At 38.9% G+C, this 20,457-nt stretch overlaps 1 protein-coding gene across 1 annotated transcript in view; it reads right to left on the reverse strand.

Annotated features, from left to right (window-relative positions):
* FRY (FRY microtubule binding protein) overlaps positions 1 to 20,457 on the reverse strand; it is a 409,004-nt gene that overhangs the window by 37,149 nt on the left and 351,398 nt on the right. The window contains exons 56-58 of the mRNA XM_015570438.1: positions 19,819 to 19,968; positions 14,213 to 14,311; positions 11,997 to 12,080 (exon numbers count right to left, since the gene is read on the reverse strand). Of these exons, the coding sequence (XP_015425924.1) occupies positions 11,997 to 12,080; positions 14,213 to 14,311; positions 19,819 to 19,968 (333 nt within the window). The remainder of the gene's footprint in view (positions 1 to 11,996; positions 12,081 to 14,212; positions 14,312 to 19,818; positions 19,969 to 20,457) is intronic.

Consider the following 20,457-nt stretch of genomic DNA (forward strand, 5'->3'; position numbering starts at 1 on the left):
TTGAGCATGTGCAGTAGGCAGGCACTTGAGTCTTCTATACATAAAAGTGCTTCTCACAAAGGCAAAAAGTAGCACTCTCTAAATGGGTGCTCTAAGGCAGTCAATTTTCTTGACACACACAGCCTACTCTAGCTTTCACTTCTCTGATTTGGGGCCTTACATTACAAAGGCACATTTTTCTGTTATAAAGAACACAGTAGGCCAAGGCTCTTATCTTCAAGGTTAGGAACTCAATGTGCAGCAGAAACTGTGGACAGCAGACAACAGCAATAAGCTCAAGCTCATTGCTGCCACTTAGGAAGGCCAATGTTGCTAGATCTTCTTTTACAGAGACACCAGATATACTGTGTATGTGTAAACAGTTTTAATTTTTAAACATCAGGACAATTAAAAATACTGTACAAACATAATGAAACATGTCTGTGAATTGGTTACAGCTGCAGGCCACTAGTGTGACCTTTCTATGTTAATTTAATGTGTGTCTACAACTTGGTTTTAAGAAGAGAAATTGAGCCAAGCCAGCATGGCTCAGTGGTTGAGTGTCAACCTATGACCCAGGAGGTTACAGTTTTATTCTGTGGTCAGGGCATGTGCCTGGATTGTGGGCCCGATTTCCAGTGGGGGGCGTGCAGAAGGCAGCCAGTCAATGATTCTCTCTCATCATTGATGTTTCTCTTTCTCTCTCCTTCTCCCTCTCCCTTCCTCTCTGAAATCAATAAAGATATATTTTTTAAAAAAGAAGAGAAATTGAAAAACAAATATTCAACACCCAACCAAAAGTTATATTCTCTTCCACAAATAATTCCAAAGCAATTTCTCATGTCACCTGTAAGGAATAAATAGAAATCAGTTTCTGGAAAAGTCCAGACCAGACTGGGCAGGGCTCAGGGGTATGCCTGTTTGCATGCTGTCATCAATTCTGGTAGGCTGATAGCTCTAACTATTCAAAAATGTGCTTTGCTAGGCTTAGTACTAATCCTTTCATAAAGTACATAGTTCTCTGAAACAGAACATACATGTGTAATAATCATTGGCATGTTTACTTTGCAGTTTACATCCAGATACATAAATTTTGAAAGTTATGTTTACTTTCGATCCCATTTCATTTGTAAAGTTTGCTCAGAATAGTTGGCAACATCAAACTACCCCAGAAGACAGAGAATCTGACTACAAGAAAAGAGTTGGAGAGAATCACTTGAAGGTAAACAGAACTCTGAGGTCAAACAGTAGTTGGGTTTTGCTTTGGGTTAGTAGCCCTAAAAAGCAAAATAATATCTCCACCAATTCTGGTCATAAGATCATTATTTAAATGGAGTGACACTATAATTTATCCTCAAGGCACATCTTTAGCATATAAAGATTTCCCCCAAATTTCTTTTATAGCTGATTCAGCCTTGTATGAGGGTTACTATGATGGGAGCCAAGTCTTCTTAATTTTCACACACACCATAATGCCTAGCTGTACCCAAAGTTCAGAAGTTGTTCAGGTAGGGCTGATGGGATTATAGAGTGATTAGGTTAAGTTGCATACCCAGTGGCCAAACTACTTTCAGGGTCTACTAATTAGAACAGACAATTTAATCAAGTGTCCAGATGATGTAATCAAACCACCCAGCCTTGACTGAGTTACTAGGATAGCCAACCAGACCAGCTTCAGACCTCAGAATTGTCACATACTAAGGACTGAAAGTATCTTTTTTTAGGACATTTGTTATGTGATCAGTGTGTCCATGAGCCACTCAAGGATATTCTGGAATATTGAACTAATCCTAACAATGGGACGAAAGCCTGGTTGGTTTTGCAAAAATATTGGAAACATCAGGCTGAGAATATTCCCTTCTATTGATCTTTTCCTAACAAGTATCAGTCTCATTATTCCTGGGTGTTTTATGCAGATTCCTAAAGCCATATTAGACATTGAAACATATGCTAGAAATTATTCTCTAGTTTTTTCCCGTGTATGTTTTGCCTCCAAAACTAAGTTAGAGAAAGTATGTACAAATGGAAATAACATGGCCTTCAGAGTCAGCTATAGTTCTACCTTTAAAATTGGAAAAACCCTTCAAAGAGTTGTAAAAGTTCAAATGAGATTATGTATGAACAGTGCTTAAGAAATATTAGTTTTTATTTCCACTTTCATATTCTCAAGCCTTTTATTATAATGCTAACAGAGTTGCCACATAAAAATGAATGAATGAATATACTCTAAAAAGAAGAAAAGAGAGGGACTAAGGACTTCTGATCAAGATGGTGAATGTAAATAAACTTTGTGTTCCCTTCCTCTCACGACCATATCTAAATTACAACTAAATTATATAACAACCATTCTGTTCAGCTGAAGACTAGCTGAACAGAATTTCTATAACTGAGGATATAAAGAAGAAGCCATGTTGGTAGAATGGGTGCATTGGCAGGTCCTACACCCAAGTGTAGTGGTTAAAATCAGGAGGGATATTTCCACTGTGGAGGACCTCCTGGGGCGAGAGAGGTCACAGTCCCACGTGAGGCTTCTCAGCCAGGGCTCCTTCATTATTTAAATGGGGTGACACTATAATTTATAGTGTCACGCCAGGAAGAGGAGTCTCCAATAACTTCTAGATGTGAAAATCAGTGGGGATTGTGTCTGAGTGAGATGGATGGCTACCTGAAGACAAAAGTGTTCTTCTTGAGGGACCCACACACACAGTCTCATTTGCTCACAAACTCACTCACTCTGAGCTCCAGCACAGGGGCAGCTGCTCAAAAAATGCCAGGAACCTAACTTCAAGGAGATGGCTAGAGGGGGAGGGGTTGAGGCAGCTCTTCCTAGGGACAGAAGTGCTGGCAGGCACCATTGCTCCTTTGTTGAATTCTCTCTCCACTCAGCTGGTCCAGCACAGGAGGCTGCCAAATCTGAGATCTCCATTAACCTGGCTAACACTATTCACCAGCCCCACCCAATCTGGCACAAAGCTCTTCCAGGCACTTTCCCACACAAGCAGCCTGCTTTGGCTCACACTGTGGACTTTCCCCAAATCTCTCAAAGTTCCACAAATCGCAAACAAGCAGCAAGCAGCCTTGGAATGCTCTATACCTCTTGCTAAGTGATCCTAAGCCTAGCACAGCGGTGACTGGTGATAACCTGTATTGTAACTCCCATCAGGTGGCCTAAAGCCTGGCATATCGGCATCCAGCCTTGGAGCCAACTAAATGACCACAAGATTTGCATGAGTGCCAGGTGGCCTTAGCACATATTGTGGCACTGACCAAAGGGTTCAAAATCCAGCATAAGTGGCAGTGGCCTTGGTTCACAGCATAGCCTCTCCCAAGTGCCTCCAAACTTAGCACAAGTGGCAACCAACTGCAGATAACTTTGTAGCTCCTACAGGTAGCTTAAGCCAGACACAAGCAGTAGCTGACCTTGGCCTGCACCAGAGACCCTCCCAGGAGGCTCCAAATTGGTGGCTGGCTTCACACCAGAGCACCACCCAACCACCTCCACAAACAAAACACCAGAAGGGCAGACTCACCTGGCACCAAAGCCCCACTACAGTGACTCCTGCTCTGTGGAGTTAGCCCCTAAACAACAGCTTGTCTGCTAGTCATGGCAAGCACTCACAGCCAGTCAGACTGAGGGTCATTCACACCCACTGAGGTGCCAACTGCAATCAGGCTTAAGTACAACAGGAAGGCATACATAACCCACACAAGGGAAACCGCTGTAGTACCCAGCTCAGGGGACCAGGGAGACTATGCCACTGGGCCCTAAATGAACCAACTGCATAAAGCTACTCTGCCAAGCCTGTGAGACGTAGCGGTTCTACCTAAACCACAGGGAAAAAACACAGGGAGTCAGCCAAAATGAGGAGACAAAGAAACTTGTCAAAATGAAAGAACAGGATAAAACTCCAGAAAAGAATTAAATGAAATGGAGACAACAAAGAGAAAACATAAAAAATGAGATAGTATAACCCACCCCACCATTTAAAAACTATTGTTTCTGTAATTGACAACTTGTAAAATAATGTGTAGCTACAGATAAACAACTTGCTTAAAGGATTCTAGGAGCTAACTTCAAAGGAAGCAGATTCCAGCTTCCAGGTATTTCAGCTCCAGGAGATTTGCTAACATTTAACTGACTGGAAACCAGACCATCCCTTAATGGGCTCCAAGATGGTTATCAGAGCAGAGCAGACAGCACCCCCAATGAGAGCCCACAACCCCTTCAAGTTTCATTTGTTCTGTTTTCCCCTTTCTCTCTCATAAAAACCCCTGCCTGCACTGAGATGTTAAGATGGTCTTTCTGATGAGAATGCCCCATCTTCTCAGGCTGCTGGTTCTTGAATAAACTGATTTTTCCTTCCATCAGCCCCCGTCTCTTGAGTATTGGCTTTGAGCAGCAGGCAGTCAATACAAAACATAAAAAAAGAGCCAGTCAGAAATGAATATAATACTGAAATGAAAATACATTAGAGGGAATCAACAGTAGAGTAGAATGAAGCACACAATCAAATCAGTGATCTGGAAGACAAGGTAGTGAAAAACACCCAATCAGAACAACAAAAAGAAAACAAGGAAAAATATGAGACTAGTTTAAGAGATCTCAGAAGAACATCAAGTGTACCAACATGTGCATCATAGGGATATTATAAGGAGAAAAGAAAGAGCAAGAGATTGATTGAATCCTATTTGGAGAAATAATGACTAAAAGTGCCCCTAACCTGGTGAAGGAAATAGACATATAGGTCCAGGAAGTGTAGAGTGCTAAACAAGATGAACCCATAGAGGGTCACACCAAGACCCATCATAATTAAAATGGTAAAGGTTAAAGACAGAGAGAATCTTAAAAGCAGCAAGAGAATTACAGTTAATTACCTAAAAGGGAGCTCCCATAAAACTGTCAGCTGATTTCTCAACCGAACCTTTGCAGGCCAGAAGGGATTGGCATGCAATATTCAAAGTGATGAAGAGCAAAGACCTACAACCAAGTTTACTTCACCCAGCAAGACTATTATTTAAAATTGAAAGAGAGATAAAGAGCTTTCAAGACAAGAAAAAGCTAAAGGAGTTTAGGACTACTAAACTGGTAATACAAAAAAATGTTAAAGGAACCGTTCTAAGTACAAAAGAAAAGATAAAAATGTGAATAAGAAAATATAGGAAAGAAGAAATTCTCACTGACAAAGGCAAACAGCAAAAGCATTGGATCAACCAACTATAAAGCTGTTACAAAGATTAAAAGACAAAACTAGGAAGATCATTTGTAATTACAATAATAAATTAAAGGATACACACAAACATATACAAAAAAGCAAAAACATAAACATTGAGGGAGTAAAAATTGAAGTAATTTTAGAATGTGCTCATATTTAAGTGACCATCAACTTAAAATAAACTGCTATAAAAATAGCTTGTTACATATGAGCACATGGTAACCAAACCAAAACCTATAACAGATATACAAGATATGAAAAGAAAGGAATCCAAACATAACACTATGGAAAGACATCAAAATACAAAAGAAGTGAGCAAGAGAATAAGAAAGGAACAGAGAAGAATTACAAAACAATCAGAAAACAATGAATAAAATGACAATAACTACATCCCTATCAATAATTACTTTAAATGTAAATGGACTAAATGTTCTAATCAAAAGCATAGAGTGGTTGAATGTGTAAAAAAGCAAGACCCACACATATGTGCCTACAAGATACCCACCTCAGATGGAAAGACACACAGAATGAAAGTAAAGGGATGAAAAAAGACATTTCATGCAAATTGAAATGAAGAAAAGCACGGATAGCAATTCTTAGACAAAATAAACTTTTACTAGTAAACAAGGGTTGTAACAATAGACAAAAAGGGCATCCTATCTAATAAAAGAGCAATATGCAAATTGACCATCACCCCAAACACACAAGATGGCCACCCCCATGTGATCAAGATGGTTGCCCCCATTTGGACACAAAATGGCTACCACAAGATGGCTGGCAGGGGAGGGCAGTTAGGGGTGATCAGGCCAGCAGGGGAGGGCAGTTGGGAGGGACCAGGCTGGCAGGGGAGGGCAGTTAGGGGTGATCAGACCAGCAGGGGCGGGCAGTTGGGGGGGACCAGGCTGGCAGGGGAGGGCAGTTAGGGGTGATCAGACCAGCAGGGGCGGGCAGTTGGGGGGGACCAGGCTGGCAGGGGAGGGCAGTTAGGGGCAATTGGGCCAGCAGGGGAGAGGGATGTCGGTGGGATCAGGCCTAAACCGGCAGTCAGACATCCCTCAAGGGGTCCCAGATTGGAGAGGGTGCAGGCCGGGCTGAGGGACAACCCTCTTCCTCCCCCCAGCCACCCCCCCCGGCGCACTAGGCCCGAGTTGGACATCCCCTGTGGGGTCCCGGATTGGAGAGGGTGCAGGCTGGGCTGAGGGGACAGCCCCACCCCGTGCATGAATTTCGTGCACCGGGCCTCTAGTTTCATAATAATAAAGGGACCAATCCAACAAGATGATATGACCCTTGTAAACATCTTTGCATCTGATGTAGGAGTTCCTAAATATATAAATACTAGAGGCCTGTTGCAGGAATATTCCTGCAAGAATAGGGCTTCGTGCAGCTGGAACAAAGCAGAGAAGGGAGCAAAACTCGTTGAGGCGGGCTTCGCTCCCACTTCAAGCCCCTGCAGCTGGTCTTGCCCTCCTGCTCCCAGCCGCTGCCCCTTCCCCTCCCAGCTGCTGCCCCTCCCGCTCCCAGCCACTGACCCTCTTTATTTGTCTTCTATAATTGAAACTTTGTTGCCTTGAGCCAAGGCCACAGCCAGCCCTGCAGGCGGGGAACCTTGGCTTCCTCCATCGCCGGGGCAACCAAGCCTACTGTTCGCTTCAGCTGCCTTGCTGCCAGCCGCCATCTTGGTTGGCAGTTAATGTGCATATCACCCTGATTAGCCAATGGGAAGTGTGTCAGAGGTACGGTTAATTACCATGTTTGTCTATTATTAGATAGGATTTATATATTTATATAAATATATATAACAAACATTGATGGACATAAAGGAAGAAACTGACAATAATACAGCCATAAGAGGGGACTTTAACACCCATTGACATCACTAGATAGATTCTTCCAGACAGAAAAACCATCAAGAAAACAGCAGCCTTAAATGACACATTAGTCCAGATGGACTTGATATTTTTAAGACATTTCATCCCAAAGCAGCAGAATATACATTCTTTTCAAGTACACATGGAAGGACAGACTTCATGTTAGGCCATAAAACAATCTCAATAAATTTAAGATTGAAATTATATCAAGTATTTTTTTCTATCACAATGGTATGAAACTAGAAATCAATTACAAGATGAAAACTGAAAAGCATACAGACACATAGAGGTTAAATAACATGCTATTAAACAATGAATGGCTTAACAATGAGATCAAGGAAGAAAAAAAATTCCATAAGACAAATGAAAATTAAAATACAATGACCCTAAGTCGGGATACAGCAAAAGCAATCCTAGGAGTGAAATTCATAATACTAAAGGCCTACCTTAAGAAATAAGAAAAAAATAAATCTCAAACAATGTAACCTCACCCAAAGGAACTAGAAAAAGAACAAACCAAAGTAAGCAGAAGTAAGGAAATAATTAAGATTAGAATGGAATTTGATGAAATAGAATTTAAAAAAACAAACAACAACAGAAGAGATCAAGAAATGAATAGCTGGTTCTTTGAAAAGATAAATAAACTTGGTAAACCTTTAGCCAGTCTCATCAAGAAATAAAGAGAAAGGGCCCCCATATAGTAAACCCTTGATTTTGCTGATCTAGATTTAATGGACTTCGAATTTAATTGACAAAATTTCCTGTCCATATGTCATATCTTAAAATTAACACTCATTTAATTTCAAATGCTTTTAACTAAGATTTGCTTATAACTAAATTACCAGGTTATTTTTTTTGTTATTAATGCAGTGTTATTTTAAATAAATTTTAGTGAATAGGCCATATGTTGGAAAAAAGAGGGTAGTAATTTCACTGACATAAATGTTATATATCTACAACTACAATTTACATATTTAAATCCAAGAGTCACTGCTCAAAAACAATGTTTGGTGAATAATTATCATGTGATCAGACAGCATCACACCTGGTGTGACTTTATGCAATATTTTAAACTCAGCCAATGTTCTGATGTGTGCTAAGCCATGCCCCAGCCATGTGCATTTGTTTACTCTCAGTGACTAGTGAATGCATGCATTTACTAGACTTACTCAGTATAAATTTAAAATTACTGTAACACATATAGAAAACTTATCTACAAAATTGAACTTTTCATATGTACTTAATTACACAATGTGTCTACATAAGTAAAATAGGTAAATAACTAATTTATCAATATTTTAACATGCATTTGGAAAACCTACTTTATTATATAATGGAATTTTGGCTTTGACAGACACACCCTTGCCCAAATTAGTCTATTATGTCGAGGTTTTACTATAAATAAAGTCAGAAATGAAAGAGGAGAAGTGAAAACTGACATCACAGATAGAAAGGACTATTAGGAAATACTATGAAAAATTATATGCCAACAAATTGGACAACCTGGAAGAAATGGATAAATTTCTAGAAACATATGATCTTCCAAGGCTGAATCAGGAAGAAACAGAACACATGAACAGATAGATAAACTGGTAATGAAATGAATTAGTAATCCAAATGCTCACTACAAACAAAAGCTCTGGACTAGATGACAAACATTCAAAGATAAATTAATACCTATCTTTCTTAAACTATTCAAAAATGTTGATGAGGATGGAAGGGTCCCAGGCACATTTTGTGAGACTGATACACCACATAAACAAAATAAAGGATAAAAATCCTATAATCATATCAATAGATGTAGAGAAAGCATTTGGCAAAATCCAGCCCCCATTTATGATAAAAACTCTCAACAAAGTAGGGATAGAGGGAACATACCTCAATATAACAAAGAGCATATATGACAAACCCACAACTAACATCATACTCAATGGGGAAAACCTGGAAGCATTATCTTTAAGATCACAAAAAAAACAAGGATATCCACTTTCATCACTTTTATTCAACATAGTATGAAATTCTAGTCACAGCAATAAGATTAGAAAAGGAAATAAACGACTTCCAAATTGGAAACTAAGAACTAAAGCTGTCATTTACAGATGTCATGATACAGTACATAGAGATCCCTAAAGATTCTACCAAAAATCTATTAGAATTAGTAAGTTAATGCAGTAATGTAGCAGGGAACACAATTAATATTCAGAAATCAGTTGTATTTGTATATGCCAATAATGAAATATCAGAAGAGAAATTAAGAAAACAACCTCACTTACAATTGTATCAAAGAGATGAAATACCTATGAATAAATTTAACCAAGGTGGTGAAATACCTGTCCTCAGAAAATTATAAGACATTGAAGAAAGAAATTGAAAAAAATATACAAATAAATGGAAACATATACTGTGTTCATGGATAGAAAGAATTAACAGCCTTGAAATGTCCATACTACCAGAGCACTTTATACACTCAATGCAATCCCTATCAAAATATCAATGGGATTTTTCACAGAACTAAAACAAAGAATCCTAAAACGTATATAATGGAACCACTAAAGACCCTAAATAGCTAAAGCAATTCTGAGAAAAACAGTTAGAGGTATCATGCAACCTGATATTAAACTATACCACAGGGCTATTCTATACAATAAAAGGCTAATATGCAAATTGACCAAACGGTGGGATGACCAGTTGCTATGATGTGCACTGACCACCAGGGGGAAGATGCTCAATGCAGGAGCTGACCCCTGATGGTCAGTGCGCTCCCACAGGGCGAGCGCCACTCAGCCACTGGTGAGCACAGTGGAGGTGGCGGGGGCCTCTCTCGCCTCCATGGCAGCACTAAGGACCCCTTGGGGATGTCCACCTGCAGGCTTAGGCCCACTCCCCATAAGCCAGCAGGCGGATATCCCCCGAGGGGTCCCAGAATGCGAGAGGGCACAGGTCTGGCTGAGGGGCCCCTCCCCCCGAGGAACCCCTCCCCCTCCAGTGCACTAATGTGCACCAGGCCTCTAGTAGTAATAAAAATAGCATGGTACTGGCATAAAAATAACCACATGGATCAAAAAGAACAGAATTGAAATAAATCCATGCCTATATAGTTAATTAAACTGTGTTAAAGGAGGCATGAATGTGCAGTGGGGTAAACACAGTCTGTTCAATAATGGTGTTGAGAAAACTGGAGAGATACATGTAAGAGAATGAAAGTAGACCACCTTCTCACACCATATCCAAGAATAAACTCAAAGTGGATTAAAGACTTGTGTGTAAGGCCCCAAACCCTAAAACTATGAGAGAAAAAAACAGGCAGTAAACTCTTTGACATTGCTCTTACAATATTTTTTGATATGTCTTCTGAGGCAATGAAACAAAAAGAATGGGATGATATCAAAATAAAGAGATTTTGCACAGTGAAGGAAACCATCAACAAACTGAATGGATAAAAATATTCATCAATGACACATCTGAAATGGGTTAATATCTAAGATATATAAGGAACACATACAACTTAACACCAAAGAACAAACAATCAAATTAAAAAATGGCAGAGGAACTGAATAGACATTTCTCTAAAGAAGACATTCAGACAGCCAACAGACATGTGAAAAGATGTCAATATCACTAATCATCAGTGAAATGCAAATTAAAACCACAGTGGGATATCACCTCACACCTGTCAGGATGGCTATTATCAATAAATCAACAATTAACAAATATTGGCAAGGATGTGGAAAAAAAGGAATCCTCATGCATTGTTGGTGGGATTGTAAATTGGTGCAGGTATTATAGAAAACAGTATGGAGGTTCCTCAAAATATTAAAAATAGAACTACCATATGACTCAGCAATCTAATTCTGGATGTTTGAAGAAATCAAAAACATTAATTTGAAAAGACATATGTATCCCTATGTTCCTTGCAGCATTATTTACAATAGTCAAGATATAGAAATAACCTGTTTATCAATAGACAATTGAATAAAGAAGTTGAGGTATATATATATACAATGGAATATTACTCAGCCATTAAAAAATGAAATCTTGACATTTACGACGTGGCTAGACTTAGAGGGTTGAAATACTAAGTGAAATAAGTCAGACAGAGAGAGAGACAAATACCATATGGTTTTACCTATGTGTGGAATCTTAAAAAATGAAACAAATAAACTAAACTGATACAGAGAACAAATTGATGACAAATACCATATGGTTTCACCTATGTGTGGAATCTTAAAAAATGAAACGAATAAACTAAACTGATACAGAGAACAAATTGATGGTTGCCAGATGGGAAGGGCATTGGAGGCTGGGTGAAAATGGGGAGAGGAGTAAGAAGTAGAAATTGGCATTTAAAAAAAATAAAGAAAAAAGAAATTGGCATTCACAGTCATGGGGATATAAAGTACAGCATAGGGAATATAGTTGATAATATTGTAATGTCTATGTATGGTGTCAGGTGGATACTAGGCTACTGGGGGGAATCATTTCATAGTTACATAAATTTCTAATCACTATGTTGTATACCTGAAAGTAATATATTATTGTATGTAATTGAAAATTTTAAAAAATTAAAAACTAGAATGCTGAAATGTCAATAAAGATTCTTCACTGAAGGAACCAGAGGATTTAGTGACAAATTAATGAAATTGATTTCATATTCTCAATAAAGAACAGATTTATTAGGAAATCATTAGTATAGTTAGGCAGTGTCCAGAAGAAAGGTTATTTTTATTTTTCCAAAATGACCCCCCGCCCCCCAGTCCCATGAACACACATTCATGCTTGGTCTGAATGCATTCTGTTTTACTTTACTGGCTTCATGTGAATGTATGGATGATTCCTTCCATCTCTTCCTCAAGTTCCATGATTCTTGGAAGGATCAAAACCAACACACAATGTCAGAGTACAGAAAAGACAAAATCTAAAAGGTTTTTATTACCTTTTCTTCTGAATCCCCTGGTTGGCAGGTAATTACGCCGTCTCTTGATCCTCCAGCAAATGTCGCCTTACAATTTGCAAGCCACTGTTGTCAGAAGGAGACACAGACATAGGTAAATTCAGTGATGTCCTGAGAATGTGTTATCATTGATTTTGTCAGGAAAAATTGATTAATCTTCTAATCACAATAAAGTAAATATTTGCTGTAACGACTTTTTGAAAATAATTCTTTTTGGTTAAAGATAAACTACTTGAAATTAAAATATCCATTTAAGTGGGTTTAGCAATGTTCATTTAAAAATATAATTTCAACATTATGATACATCACCTATCACATTCTACTGTAACAGGTAGTTATGAGCATTAAATGATTTAAGAGACTTAACTCTTAGGTTGCACTGTGGGCCTATCACCTGTTGATTGAAATTGGGTGATAGGCCCAACACTTCCTCATGGGATGAGTGATTCTGGACAATGCAACCTGACTCATGCCACATCTATCTCTCTGTCATGTTGAGGGTACTTTTGAGGAGGCAGGTCTACTTCGATGTAAGAAAGACTATTATAATAATGGCTCAGCTATTTAGAGTCTGCCAATCTTAAGCATCTGATAGTAACTAATCTAGATGTGGAAATGAACCTTTGGGCAGAAAACAAAAAGCACTGAAGAACCAAAATATACACTGACATGGAAAGACTGGTTTGTTCACTGATGAGAATGAAAGGATTAATTTATTAACTGATGATTGAGAAACCGGATAACAATAACAGGTAAAGAGCCACAGAAATAGATGACAGTGGGAACTGTTACAGTAGAATGTTGGAACTCTTGCCCTTGGACAGGTCAAGAACATCAATAACAATAGAAATAAACAAAAACCCAGTATCTTTACAATGAATGTCTTCTATGTATGAGACACTGTGCTGGACAGTTTCTCCATATATTATTTATATTTAAAGGCAATATTGTATTATTTTCATAATACCATTCTCACTCCTAGCAAGAGAGGATAATGATAGAAACTCCCAGGGTAGTTATGAACATTAAATGATTTAATTTAAGAGACTTAACTCTTAGGTTGCTGGACACAGAATGAATTTAGGAAATGATGCCTTCTATGACTGATTAAGACTGTTATATTCTTATAAAAATTCTATACATTAATTATTATCACTATCTTATAGATGATCAATCTGAGATGAGAGAAGGTCAGTAACTTATCAAAGGCCACTAACCCTCATGTGGCTGAGTAGTGATTGGAAGCCAAGTCCATCTGACTTCAAAATTCATGTTCGTGCCTGGCATATCATAGGAATGCTTCATAGATATTACACAATTATTTGTCAGAAATCAAAAGGTGTGTATGGATGGTTTTTGGATTACTTCTGTCTCTATAATTTAACAATCTAGATCTAAATTTACAATCTAGAAGAAAAGAGTGAAGAGCAAGAGCAGAGGCCATGACAAGCTGTGGAGAAACAGGTCCTAAGAGTGGTCAAGAGGAGGAGAGAAATGAGATCCATCTCAACTAGTGTTGGATGAAGTAATTAACAATTTAAAATCATAGAGAAAAGTTATAACATTGATAAAGTGACATCTCAAGCAGATACCTACTTTCCCTAATTACTTGTTAGGGAAATAATGGGGCTAAAATTGAAAGCTGAAAACTCTCCTGTGTAGATATCATCTATACTAATAAAAGGGTAATGTGTTAATTAAACTAGGAGACCTTTTGGGAGACCTTCTGGACGTCCTTCTGGACAAAGCCATGGTGGTGGGGCCAAGGCAGAAGCAAGGCAGTTAGGAGCGATCAGGCCAGGAGAAGAGAGCAGTTGGGGGCAAGCAGGCCAGCGGGGGCGGGGGGTGCTTTTGGGAGTGAGTAGGCTGGCAGGGGGGAAGTTTGGGGCAAGCAGGCTGGTGGGGTCGGACATCCCTGAGGGGTCCCAGATTGGCGAGGGTGCAGGCTGGGCTTAGGGACACCCCCCCACACCCCGTGCATGAATTTCGTGCACTGGGCCATTAGTTTTATATAATCCACAATATTGACAGTTCTACCACCATTGAATTGAAATTTTAATCCCTAGCAGAGGAATAGATGAAGTTGGTCTCCCCAAAGTACCTCTCTTAGGTTAATACCAGTCCCTCCCAGAAGCTCACTGTGGCTGGTTTATTTGGTTTTAATGGAATGCACACACACACAGAAACACAACACTTACTGAGAGAGTGGCCTCTTTTCTGTTGTTGTAGGTGTCTAGATATTCTTGCAGTTCTAAAACACTGAACTTAAGCTTGTCCAGAAGTCCACAAGAAAGAAGCTAAAGACAGAAAAATAATTTGTATTAAAACAGTAGAGATATACCTGGAGAAGGCATGGCTATACAGATAGATAAAGAGAGGTATATGGCCCAGCTGGTATAGCTCAGTGGTTGAATGTCAACTCATGAACCAAGAGGTCACTGTTTTGATTCCTGGTTGGGGCACATGCCTGGGTTGTGGGTTTGATCCCCAGTAGGGGGTGTACAGGAGGCAGCCAATTGATGTTTCTCTCTCATTGATGTTTCTGTCTCTTTATTCCTTTCCCTTCCTCTCTATCTAAAATAATTCAATAAAAACATATTTTACAAAAAGAAAAGAGAGGCACCTACTGGCTCAAGGCTGGTGGCTCAGGATTGGCTCATGCGAACAGGGAGTAGAGAGGCCTGCGGCTCTGGGCCTGGGGAGGGGTCGGTTTTGTCTTGTTGCATCTAATGGGCGTTTGTTCCGGTGAAAATGAGGGTGAGCAGTTTGGTCGGCTCTGGAGTGTTTTGGAAAGTGTGAGAGGCCCTGGCGTGGCAGTCAGCTGGCCCGTGGCTGTCCTGTCCAGGCGACGGGCCTTCAGTTTCCACATCTGTGAAATGACACGGCTGGGCTCGGTGATCTCTAACCTTCCTTCCCGCTCTGCAAGGCACCTGGTGTTCCCAAACATCAATTCATCTGTATCATCTTCACAGTCTCCTGCTGGCCTTTTGAATGTGACAGGCAGCTGAAGAAGTAGAAGGAAAACATCTCTTCAACAATTTCAAAACAAAACAAAGCAAGCTGCAGGCACTGCTCCTGGAGTGGATACGTTTTCCATTTCTTATGCTGTTCACCTGCATATGGAACGAAAACAAGAAACGTGTTTTTCTCCTTTCTTTTTTTTTTTTTTCTTTTAACAACACACACATTGTCTTTCTACCTGGCTTTTCATGTGGGCCTTGTGCCAGCGACATGGATAAGATCTCTCAGGAAATTTCATAATGTCACATACTTATGCAAATCGGCAAAGTGTTTATAGCAACAGGTACCACAACAGCACCCTGAGGTCCCAATTAGTACAGAGCAGCCTGGTACCCCGCGCACTTTGGGTATTTTGGAAATTAAACCTTTGTTGGAGCTACTGTTTGCAAATATCATCTCCCATCTGGTTTGTTGCTGCTTCGTTTTGTTGAGAGCTTCTTTTGCTGTGCACAAGATCTTTAGTTTCATATAGTCCCATTTTTTTCTTTTGCCTTTACTTCCCTTGACTTTGGGGTCAAGTTCATCAAATGTTCTCTATTACCAGTACTGGTTCCTCTATTTTCTTCTATGTAACTTATTGTTTCGAGTCTTATATTTAGGTCTTTCATTTTAAATTAATTTTTGTTACACATGGACACATTATAATCTAGTTTCACTCTTTTGCATGTGGCTTTTCAGTTTTCCCAGCATCGTTTATTGAAGAAAGTATCTTTACTCCATTGTGTGTTTCTGGCTCCTTTGTCAAAAATTATCTGTCCATATACATGTGGTTTTATAGCTGGGCTCTCTATTCAGTTTCATTGATCTCTGTGTTTGTTTCTCTGCCAATACCATGCTGTTTTGATTATCATAGCTCTGTAATATAATTTGAAGTCAGGTAGTGTGATACCTCCAGCTTGGTTCTTTTTTTCTCAGGATTCCTTTGGTTATTTGAGTTCTTTTGTGGTTTCATACAAATCTGATGATTTCTCATTCTATTTCTTCCAAAAATGACATTGGGATATACATGGGGATAGCATTAAATATATTTTTTTCTTTGGGTAATATGGCCATTTTAACTATGTTGACTATTCCAATCCATGAACATGGGATATTTTTCCATTTTTTTGTGTCTTTTTCGATCTCTTTTAATAATGCTTTGCAATTTTCGGTATATAGGTCTTTCATGTTCTTTGTTAAGTTTATCTCTAAGTATTTTATTCTTTTGGTTGCAATTGCAAAAGATAGTTTTTTTCATCACTTTTTCTGTTTTGTTATTGGTATACAGGATGGCAATGGATTTTTTACATTGATTTTGTATCCTGCTACTTCACTGTATTTGTTTATTTTTCTAATAATTTATTTTTGGTTGAGTCTTTAGGGTTTTCCATATACAGAATCATGTTATCCACAAAGAGTGAGAGTTTGACTTCTTCCTTCTCTATTTGGATGCCTTTTATTTCTTTCTCTTGCCTTATTGCTCTGGCTAGGACTTCCAGCACTATGTTGAATAAGAGTGGTGAGAGTGGACCTCCTTGTCTTGTTCCTAATCTTAGAGGAAAAGCTTCAGTTTTCCACCATTGAGTATGATATTAGCTGTGGGTTTATCAAATATGGCCTTTATTATGTTGCAGTACTTTCTTCTATTCCTATTTTATTGAGTGTTTTAATCATAAATGGATGTTGTATCTTATCAAATGTTTTTTCTGCATCTACTGATAAGAACATATAATTTTTGTCCTTTCTTTTGTTAATGTAGTGTATTATGTTGATTTATTTGCATATGTTGAACCATCATTGTGCTCTTGGAATGAACCCCACTTGATTGTGATGTATTATTTTTTAGATGTACTATTGTATTCAGTTTGCTAGTATTTTGATTAGGATTTTTGCATTATATTCATCAAGATGTAGGTCTATTTTTGAGAATGCTCCATGTGCACTAGAGAAGAATGTATAATCTGATGTTCTGGGATAAAAGTTCTGTAAATGTCAATTATGTCCACTTGGTCCAGTGTTTCATTTAAGGCTAATATGTCTTTATTTATTTTGTTTTGTTGATCTGCCTAGAACTGTCAATGGACTATTAAGATCCCCAACTATGATTGTGTTTTGATTTGTTTTTCCCTTTAGTTCTGTGAGTAGTGGTTTTATATATTTGGTGTTCCCTGGTTGGGTGCATATAAAAGTGTTATGTTTTCTTGATGTAGTGTTCCCTTTATCATTATAAAGTGTTAATTTTTGTCTCTTGTTATCTTTAATTCTATTTTGTCTGATATAATTATGGCTACATATGCTTTTCTGTGGATGTTATTTGCTTAGAAAATGCCACCCTTTAACTGAATCTGCCTTTGTCTTTGCAGCTTAGATGTGTCTTTAATAGACAGCATATGGTTGGGTTTTGTTTTTTGATCCACTTTGCTACTCTGTGCCTCTTTATTGGTGAATTCAGACCTTTTAGAGTGAGGGTAATTATTGATGTATGAAAATTTCCTATAGCCATTTTATATGTTGCTTCCTGAGAGTTCCGTGCCTCCCTTGGTTCTTCTCCTTTGTGTTTCTCTGTGTTGTTTTTGTTTGGTGGTATTTCATATTTCTTTCCTTTGTTTCCTTTTTTTTTAAGCTGTATGTCCTGGTTTGGGGATTTTGTTTGTGGTTATCATTAGGTTTACAAAAAATAAAGTTGCATATATACTGTAGTGTTTTCCCTTTTGAATGCATCTGATCTTCATCTTCCTTTGCCAGTTCAGAACTTAATCCCCTCTCCTTTCGTGTTCTTGTTGTTGCAAATTATCCCTGTTTATGCTGCAAGTTTTTTAGTAATCTTACTAGTAGTGTTGTGACCTTATTTCTTTGTTTTAGGTAAAATATCTCCCTTGAGTATTTCTGCAATGGAGGTTTTCTGGTGATAAAATCCCTTAGCTTTTGTATGTCTGGGGGCACCTTATTTCTCCTTCATATTATTCATGGTTGATAATTTCTCTCTTTCAGACATTTGAATATTTGGTTGCACTCTATTCTGTCTTATAGAGTATCTGCTGAGAAGTGGGATGAAATTCTGATGGGTTTTCATTTGTAGGTCACTTCCTTCTTTTCCTTGGATGCTTTGAGAATTTAATTTTTTCTCTGTCATTAATTTTTGACAGTTTTAATACAAACTGGAGAGGGCCTCTTTGGATTGATGTAACTAGGTGGTCTGTTTCATTCTTGGATTTGAGGATCTAGTTTCTTCCATAGATTTGGGAAGTTCCTATCCACCATTTGTTTGAATAGACTCTCTGTTCCTTGTGCCTTCTTTTCCTCCTCTGGAATGCCTATTATTCTCATATTGCTTTCTCTGATGGAGTCAAACAGTTCTCATAGAGCTCTTTCATTTTTCTTTATGCTCAGGTCTCTTTCTTCTTTCCTCTTTGTCATTTCATTTCTAGATATACTTGATATCACTTATTCTTTCCTCCACTTGCTTGGCTCTGTTTTCTATGCTCAGTAGTTCACTCTTAATCTCCTTAATTGTATGCTTCAGTTCAGGATTTCTAATTGGTTCTTTTTTAAAGTTTCAATCTCTTTGGTAAAGTACTCATTTTCATTGATTTGTTTTCTGAGTGCATTGAATTGTCTGTCTGTATTTTCTAGCATCTTTTTGAGTATTTTCAAAACTGCAATTTTGAAATCTCTGTCATTTCTATCACATATTTTGGTATGTTCCAGCTTGCTTTCTGGGGATTTTTCATTTTCTTTCTGGTTATCCTCATTACTGTGGTTGTTCATGGTATTTGCTGTTCTCCTTTGCCTATGCATATATCTCTGTATATTATTTTCCAGTAAATTGTGCTTAATTGCAAGATTTTTTACCTCTGTGATGTTGCAGTTTTGACCTCCATGGCTTCCATAAGATAGTACAGCAGTGCTGCTTGGGGATGGGTTTTGTTTTGCCTTCACCATAATGGTGCCCCACACCTCCATGGGGTCCCAACCCAAGCACTCCACCTGGAGATTAGTCACAGAGGGAAACAGTCCTTGTACTGAAATAGTTCTTGGTTTACAGATAGTATGCTCCTTGACCAATACCAAGGACAATGGGAAGCAAGTTTTGGGAGTACAAGTGGTGGCAGGGCTCTGTGGTTCTGTTTTTTTTGTTTGTTTGTTTTGTTTTTTTTTTGTCTGAAACATCTCTTCTGAGCCCAACAGTGGAAAGTCACATGGCAAAACCCCATGCTCTGTCAGGTATCTGCTGCCTCAGTCACTCTTTACTCCATTCATAGCTTGCCCTGCTGGACTTGTCCGTGTAGCTCTCTGTTCCACCTGGCCGAAGGAAGTGCCTGCTACCACTGATTTCCTCCACTCTTCAGGATGGGCCGTGAGCTCCCAGCCTCAAGGCTGTGTCTGTGAGCCATCAGAGCTTTCCTCCCTTCTCGTGTCCCTGCTTATTCCAATTGTCCACTTTCAGATGTTTCAATGCACTGGTCTCTCAGGTGTGCCTCTCTATAGAGCAGATAATTCTTTGTTGAATTATACTTGGTTTACTTGTTGAAATTTCAGGGGGAGTGCCAAGGGGCTCTCTCATGCCACCATTTCTCTGATCTGGAGCTTTCTTTTGATTATCTGAAATGACTTGCTTTGGCTTGGCTGGCACTGCACCTTCATTACTGTGCCCACTTCAGCATTTGGGAGTCACATCACAATCCACTGCTGCTCAAAAGCAATGAAAGTATCACTCAGACAAACCACAACACTAACAAACCCCTCTGTCATCCAAACCAGAATCTGGACAGGCCATTGGCCTTCAGAGGACTGGGACACTCACAGTCTCAGCATCCACGAAAAGCGTGGGGCACTCGGAGCATGAGGTGAGCATTTGGGAGGAGCTGACAAACTTGGACCCGATCCCCCTGAGGTTGTCTCCAAGGTAACTGGCCGCATCACAGGTTAGGAAGCAGAACCTTTTCTGAATATTCTGAAAGGCAAAATAGTTATTATTTGCAAAGGTTTAACTTATGGACTAGAATTTTTTTTAAAAAAAATTGATAAAAATGTCAAATGAGCCTAGGTCCTGAGTGAGTGTGAACAGAGAGGAATGAGAATAGAGTGAAAACTTGTGTGAAGTAAATAATCATGCAATATGGACAAAGATTCTTCCTAAAATATCACTTCCCAACATCCAGATGCTCAGAGTCATTCCAATAAGTGTGGTTTTCCTTTATGCTGGTGGCCAGTGTTGATCAGCATCTAGGTCCTCCTCGCTTGTCTCTCAGATCATTAAGGACTTATTCAGGTTACATCAATGTGGGTGAGACAAAAAGGTTACAAAATAGAACTCCTTTTTGTTTCCTAAGGTCACAGCTCCCTGAGACAAAGATGAAATAGTGTCATTTAAGCTTCTGAAGCAGGAAGGAGTAAATGCTACCTCTGACCTAGAATAATATCTCCCCTGGGAGTGTGTCTG

Source organism: Myotis davidii, unplaced genomic scaffold (genome assembly GCF_000327345.1).
Source record: "Myotis davidii unplaced genomic scaffold, ASM32734v1 scaffold447, whole genome shotgun sequence".
Taxonomy (NCBI): domain Eukaryota; kingdom Metazoa; phylum Chordata; class Mammalia; order Chiroptera; family Vespertilionidae; genus Myotis; species Myotis davidii.